This window comes from Pempheris klunzingeri, chromosome 10 (genome assembly GCF_042242105.1).
Source record: "Pempheris klunzingeri isolate RE-2024b chromosome 10, fPemKlu1.hap1, whole genome shotgun sequence".
Classification (NCBI taxonomy): Eukaryota; Metazoa; Chordata; class Actinopteri; order Acropomatiformes; family Pempheridae; genus Pempheris; species Pempheris klunzingeri.
The window spans coordinates 250001-257582 of NC_092021.1; the positions used below are offsets into that span (position 1 = coordinate 250001).

Genomic DNA, 7582 nt, shown 5'->3' on the forward strand with positions numbered 1-7582 from the left:
CAGGCCGATATGCAGCTTGCCGTCCATCATATGACCGCTTGCCTGACAAAGACTGTTTCAGTTCTAGAAAGTTTTGGGAGCAACGAGTTTGGACACTTTTCCCCCCAGTGATCCTCACCTCCCTGCAAAGCCCGAGACGTCATCGTAGCTGTCATACACCTCCAGGTAATCTGCCAGACACCCGGTGTCTTCCTCCACATCAAACTCCAGGAAGTGGAGGCGGATCTTCTGGCCCAGACGCACACGGATGTGCCAGTAGCAGATCTGTTGGTCCTGATACTCCTCAGGGAAGCCGGGAGACTGAATGAGCTTCTGCTGATCCGTCAGCACCCCCCCACACTCCTTGGCTGTAAGACACATGAAGGACGTGTGGGGTTTAGTCTTCTCAAACACACGTGTACATGGGATACACAATAATAATGACAACAATAATGACAATACATTTTATTTACAGAGCACTTTTCTTGAAAGTCAAAGACAATCTGAGCAGGAGAGTTTTGATTAGTGATGTGAACATGGAGGGATCGGTGCCATCTCTGATGTGTTTGGGGAGAAACTTCCAGAGGGAGGGGGCAGCTAAGGAGAAGGTTCTGGACCCCAAGTCCAGTGCTCGGTCACGAGGTTGACGTCGGAGGAGCGAAGGCTGCGGTAAGGAGTGTGGAGGTGGAGCAGGTCGGTGCGGTAGGAGGGGGCCTGGTTATGAAGGGCTTGTGAGTGAGGAGAAGGATGATATAATGACATGAGACATGAAGTTGGCTGCACACACTGCCTCCTTCAACTACGAGACAAAACGAAGGACTGCCTTGGAGCAGCGAGGTGCTACACAAACCTCTGATGATGTGATCACACGCAACTGTTGGATCAGCCCGCCATCATGCTGACCATGACAACACACGATAAGGGTTCACGTAGGCGGCTTCTAGTGGCCACAGTGATGATGACACGAGCAAAGTCAGGTGACAGAATAAAGAGCCCATGCAGGGTGGAGACTTTCATCCAGGACGTCCGCTGTTTGTGTCCCACATGAAACCAGAAATCAACACTGACTAACGTAGTTTATGTCGTCTGTGACCTCCATCTAACATATTTTAACCCGAACCACCATCTTTTTCTAAACCTGAACAACTAGTGGTTTTGGTCACTAAACCTAACTAAACTGTGATCCCTTCACTACCTGATGTTACATACGTAATGTAACTGAAGTCATTTGTGTGTTGTGGCTGCAGCCCGTCTGTCCTATTGAGGGCGCTGAACACACTTGTGTGTTGTTTTGGGAGTTGCTGGAAGTGTGGAGTTTGCATGTTCTCCAGGTTCTCTGCAGTTCTCCGGCTTCCTCCCACAGTCCAAAGATATGCAGATTAACTGGTGACTCTAAATTGGTAAATCTAAATCTAAATTGTGAGTGTGTCTGTCTATTGTCTGTTGGTCCTGTGATACCGACTGGTGACCAGTTCAGGGTGACCCCGCCTCTTACCCAAAGACAGCTGGGATTGGCTCCAGCCCCCCAGCAACCCTGAAGGATAAACGGTATAGACAACGGATGGATGGAAATGGACCTGCTCTGTCGCTTCAGTCTGCTGATGCGTTGGCTGGATAGTAGTTGGATGAAGGAATGTTTTGACAGCAGAGTACATGTGGGGCGTACGTCACATCAGACTGTCATGAAAATGTACTTATCTGCCTCCATGAGCGGCTACGCTGTGCTCCATGACGGTTCCACACTAATTGAACTCTTGCGTCAAAGCAATCTTGTAACTTAAAAAGAGGCTGCCGAAATGGAAACACTTAAAGGAACAGCCCACACAAATATGAACACGCTGTCGTGTCCGAACTGCGGCTGAAGCACTGAGGCCCAAGTTCAGCATAGTTGCTTCTGATCTGATTTGATTTCTCTGACCTTTATTTAACCAAGATGTCTCTCGTGATTTGTTACCTCTTTAACAGGAGTGACTGGGCCACAGTGGAAGGCTACATTAGTTTACACTGAAAACCATGTCAGCTGAGGACCTGTGGATAGATCTGGGGTCTGAGCTCAGGCCAAGGGACCACTTTAAAATCTCCACAGTGTACTCCTCTGACACTCCTTTAATCAGGTGGTGGGGGCTGCAGCTGTTCATGTGAACCGTTCTGGTGTGAGGGGGGCAAAATGAATGCACCAGAGGAGAAAGAAGCTTTTGTTGAGCAAAAAAGATCAAACACAGCTTGAGTCTGGTGACAAAGGCATCAAAAGCTTTTCCACTTGACGTCCTCGAGGGAAATAAAATGTGATTTTGTTTCACATAATTTCTCATGTGCAGGTCATTTCAAAAGTCAGCGTGCACCAGGTTAACCAAATGTCTGGTGGAGGCAGCAACAGTGGCCTCCACGGCTCGCTGCTTTGACATGAGAGAGCGCAGCGCTGTACGAGGCTCTCGTGATCTAACGGCCACAGGGACATAACACCACACCTCGCCACCAGTATGAAATACAAGCCGTTATTCTGGCTTAAAGGGAATGACACATTTTCTAAATGGAGCCAAATCCGTGCATCGCTCGGGTCAATATTACTGTTGTGATATCTGAAGTATCTGTGTGTCAGTCAGTTATCACTCACAGGCGGCAGCAGCAGTGTGGCGAAGACATTCATGGATTACAGCTCTCACACTAAGAGTTCAGCTAAATACAGGCCTGTACTCCAACTGTTGTCAGATAGGTGTGTGGAGCGAGGAGGACGTTCACACACAGGGACACACACACACACGCACACACACACACACACACACACACACACACACCAAAACATCTCATATTGCTCAGACTAGAAAAACGTAGGAAAAAGTAGAAAAACACTCGGAGTGTTTTTATGACTGCTTCTGTGCTCTGATCAGTCTGACTTACTTCATGTGTACGGTGTGTTCGTCCTTGTGAGCCACACAAAGACACGTTTCCAGGCCTTGTGATGAATGTGTTCTTTTTCCCTCAGTGTCCACACAGTGGCACAGCTAGATACACTCAGAGTCCTTTTAAAGGCCTCTCAGCTCAGCACTTTAAATGTGTGTGAACACACTCAGAATGAATGAGGAAGACTGTGAACTCTTACTGGAATAACGCTTCAAATGAAGCTGGTGAATCATTGAGGCTCGGTGCTTTGAGTCAGCACCAGTCACTCACTGGGCTGCCTGGGTCTCACTTATCACTTCCTCAGCACCTCTGTGGGGCTTTTCCTCACTGGCAGCTTATCCTCACTGATATGTTGTCACTTCCTCTGCGTTTATTCCTGGTCTGACCGTGAGAACTCACAGGGTGGGACTCAGACTGTGGCTTTGAGTCAAGGGAAAACAAAAAGTCCTCTGTGCCGGCTAAGTTCTCCGTACCATCCCTTATGAATGGGCCCTGGCCACATCCAGAGTGGGTCTGTGGAGCCTCTGACCGTACTGTGGGTACCCTGCAGGCTGACACCCCCCCACTGGGACTCACAACTCTGTCACCACAGCCAGGTAATTACCACGTAACCTCTGACCTCTCAGTCACATGTTTTATGAAGCTGTTATCAGCAGCTGCTCACTGACATGTTCAGCAGAGACCATCAGCCTGACCACCTGAATAACGTCAGCTCAGGGACCATCTGGCTTTTTGGCCGTTAGATTCTCCCCTCTGTTCCCCAGACAGTCTCTGTCTCTGTCTCTCTGTCGGCTGTCTGGTGCCTGACAGGCAGCCTTCTGTCAGAGCTCTGTGGCTGATGAAAGCTATGGACCAGCAAAGAGCAGCATCAGCAGAGAGCTCTGTCGCACTGAGAGTCTCTGGGACTGTCGCTACAAGCACTTCACACACAGTCAGTGTTAACAGAAAACTACTGATCAGTACAGCTTTAAGGACAGCATTCAAGGAAGCGTTACCACCATGTCTGAAAGGTGTACTCACAGTTGGGGTTGTAGCAGTACACATCCCACCTCTCACTTTTGTTCCGCCTCTGTCCGTAGTCGATGATGCCGACCTTCCCAAAGCCACACTTGGCTCCAGCTTTGACGATGGGGTAGCCAACATGTCCTTTGTCGAACCATCCGGCTGCACACACGTGGAAACCTGGAGGAGAGGAACACACAGGTCACAGGTAGAGCAGGTTGTCCCTCAATCAGAAGGTCGGTGGTTCAATCCCCAGCTCCTATGGGTCAACAACATACATGTGTCTGAAAGAACAGTCTCCTCCGGAATGAACGATGTGTGAATGGGTGAATGAGGATGTGATGTAAAAGTGCTTTGAGTAGTTGAAAAGACTAGAAACACGCTGTACAAGTACAGACCAGGAGCAGCTTCTGGCGCTTTTCCATCACACAGTTTTAGCTCGACTCGGTTTGGGTCATATTCCATTACAGTAGCGTACCACCTCAAAGTGGGCGGGGTCGTCATAGCAAGGTGGCCCGAAACTCCAGTGGCCTAATTTGGATGCGACACAAACACAAACACAAGTAAGGACATGGAGCGTCTGGTTTGTGTGTATCCGTTTACCTCGTTCACAGAGATAATAAAAACACTCGATCTCTGTTTCCAGGGTTTTAAAAATGGCGGGTCTGATTCTTGTGAACGAGTCGCTCTCATGACTCATCCAGTGACGTCACTCCCTGGCCAATCAGTGGCCTGCAGTCTGGTGACATCGCATTTTCAGCTCGACTCAGCTCGCTTGGAACCCCGGCAGAGGAGGTACTAAAAAAGTACCTGGTACCAGGTACTATCGCCTAGTGGAAAACCAAAAAGACCGAGTCGAGCCGAGTCGGTACTAGTAGAAAAGCGCCATTAGAGTCAGAACAGGCCAGATAACAGAGGACCCCCCAGGTAGGCAGCTGAGCAGAAACTCAGTTGGAGCCACTGACAGGGAGGGGGCCGCTGGATTCAGTCCTGCGCCCACAGTGATATTAACCCCCCAAGAAGCTGCTCCCAGGCGTTTACAACATGTGTGGGACAGTTTAAAGTTTGGCACAGAGGCACGCAGCAGCAAGGCCCCCCCACCCTCTGACCCCATGAACACTGGAGCCACTCCTCCTACACTCTAAAAGCATTCCTGGGGGCTCAGAGACATATCAGCCCCCCCCCACACACACACACCTCTATTAGGACAAATGGGCCGAAAATATAAACTGCTGATGAAACAGTGTTTATTAAATGTATCTGTGTTACTGTTAGTGTGTGTGTGTGTGTGTGTGTGTATGTGTGTATGTGTGTGTATGTACGTGTATGTGTGTGTGTTATGTTGTGTTTGTGTGTGTGGGTGTATGTGTGTGTTGTGTGTACATGTCTGTGTTACTGTGTGTGTGTCCGTGTGTGTATGTGTGTGTGTAGGTGTGTACGTGTGTGTGTCTGTGTGTGTGTGTGTGTGTGTGTGTTAGTGTGTGTCCCTGTGTCTCTGTGTGTGTACGTGTGTGCGTGTCTGTGTACGTGTGTGCGTGTTACTGTGTGTGTGTCCCTGTGTCTGTGTCTGTGTGTGTGTGTCTGTGTACGTGTGTGTGTTACTGTGTGTGTGTGTCCCTGTGTGTGTCCCTGTGTCTGTGTGTGTGTGTGTGTGTGTGTTTGTGTACGTGTGTGTGTTACTGTGTGTGTGTGTGTGTGTGTCCCTGTGTCTGTGTGTGTGTGTGTGTGTGTGTCCCTGTGTGTGTGTGTGTGTGTGTGTGTGTGTGTGTCCCTGTGTGTGTGTGTGTGTGTGTGTGTGTCCCTGTGTCCCTGTGTGTGTCCCTGTGTGTGTCCCTGTGTGTGTGTGTGTGCTGCAGACCTATCTGTCGAGCTGCCTCCAGTTGATCATAAGTAGCCAGCTTCCCTCCCTCGTACTTGCAGACAGCCTTGGCCTCTTTATATGTCAGCTGGTATCTCCCTTTGCGTGATTCCCGGTGGTAAACTCCAGCTGCCTGTTCTGTCAGAGAGAGAGACAACAAAGAAAAGCTGCTACCACTGTCTGAAGCCAGGAGAGAGACCAGTGTGTGTCTTTCGGGGGGGGCCGGCCTGTCCCAGCAGCAGCGGTCTACTTGGTGCACAATGAGCTCTAAAACTCATCCACAAACTAGGGAGCGTGTTTTTAGTGGGAGACAGAAGAAAAACAAGCATGAGAGGGGCTAACTGACATTTTTCCACATTTTGGGAGTTCACCAACAACTGGGTCAGTGGCCTCCTCCATGGGGAGTCCTCTGCTGATCCTGTTTTGGGTTTCTGCATGAATGGCTGCAACACTAGGCAGAGAGCCCTCGGAAATTAGCCTCAAGTTGACATTTTGATCCTTTTAACCTGTTTGATAAATGTTGTTAGACTAAGCTCTCGTGCTCACTGCTCCAGACGCCTGCTGTTTGTCCACCCGTCAGCTCCCAGGGGCACAAAGGGAGCATTAAATAATGTTCACACCGATAACTCTCAGGAACTTTTGCGCACACCGAGTCTGTGCATTTTAATTTGCGGTGTGTGAGCAAGAGAAAACAAAGCATGAAATGGTAATAGAAAATGCATGTGAGCGAGGTGAGGCGAGCCCATTAACAATACGAAGCAGTGTTCTCTTACTTTGCCTCTCACCTCATAAAACACTCAGTATGGGCCTCATACAGAGAGGGGATTTCTACACAACACTCTGCAAAGCTGTGCCGCAGGAGGACAACACTGCAAAAACACTCAAGTTAGATGAACCGCGACGCAACGCGAGAGGGAAGAGCAGCAGCATGCTGCTGCAAACTGATGAATCAAATAAAAGAGCAGGATTATTTACCCAGCCATATGGAGTTATGAAATATTCCGTCCTTGAAGCCCCAAGCCTGCGCCTCTTTCAGCATGAAGCCCAGAGTCCAGAGCACAGCGAACACGCGCATCCTGCAGCCGTCGGTGCGCAGCGCCTCTCCAGCTGCTCTCTCCAGATGTTTCCAGAAGCTCTGCCCACTGCTGCTGCTGCTGCTGCTGCCTTTATATACACTGCTGCCTTCATATACCACTGCTGCCTTTATATACACTGCTGCCTTTATATACACTGCTGCCTTTATATACCACTGCTGCCTTCATATACCACTGCTGCCTTTATATACACTGCTGCCTTTATATACACTGCTGCCTTTATATACCACTGCTGCCTTTATATACACTGCTGCCTTCATATACCACTGCTGCCTTTATATACACTGCTGCCTTCATATACCACTGCTGCCTTTATATACCACTGCTGCCTTTATATACCACTGCGGCCTTTATATACACTGCTGCCTTTATATACCACTGCGGCCTTTATATACCACTGCGGCCTTTATATACACTGCTGCCTTCATATACCACTGCTGCCTTCATATACCACTGCTGCCTTTATATACCACTGCTGCCTTTATATACCACTGCGGCCTTTATATACACTGCTGCCTTCATATACCACTGCTGCCTTTATATACCACTGCTGCCTTTATATACCACTGCGGCCTTTATATACACTGCTGCCTTCATATACCACTGCTGCCTTTATATACCACTGCTGCCTTTATATACACTGCTGCCTTTATATACCACTGCTGCCTTTATATACACTGCTGCCTTCATATACCACTGCTGCCTTTATATACCACTGCTGCCTTTATATACACTGCTGCCTTCATAT

At 49.0% G+C, this 7582-nt stretch overlaps 1 protein-coding gene across 1 annotated transcript in view; it reads right to left on the reverse strand.

The window, feature by feature from the left end:
* Nucleotides 1–6815, reverse strand: part of tnfaip6 (tumor necrosis factor, alpha-induced protein 6) — a 14264-nt gene extending 7449 nt beyond the window's left edge. Inside the window, exons 1-4 of the mRNA XM_070838577.1 lie at nt 6716–6815; nt 5741–5878; nt 3901–4062; nt 119–347 (exon numbers count right to left, since the gene is read on the reverse strand). Coding sequence (XP_070694678.1) covers nt 119–347; nt 3901–4062; nt 5741–5878; nt 6716–6815 — 629 coding nt within the window. The remainder of the gene's footprint in view (nt 1–118; nt 348–3900; nt 4063–5740; nt 5879–6715) is intronic.
* Nucleotides 6816–7582: the final 767 nt, after the last annotated feature.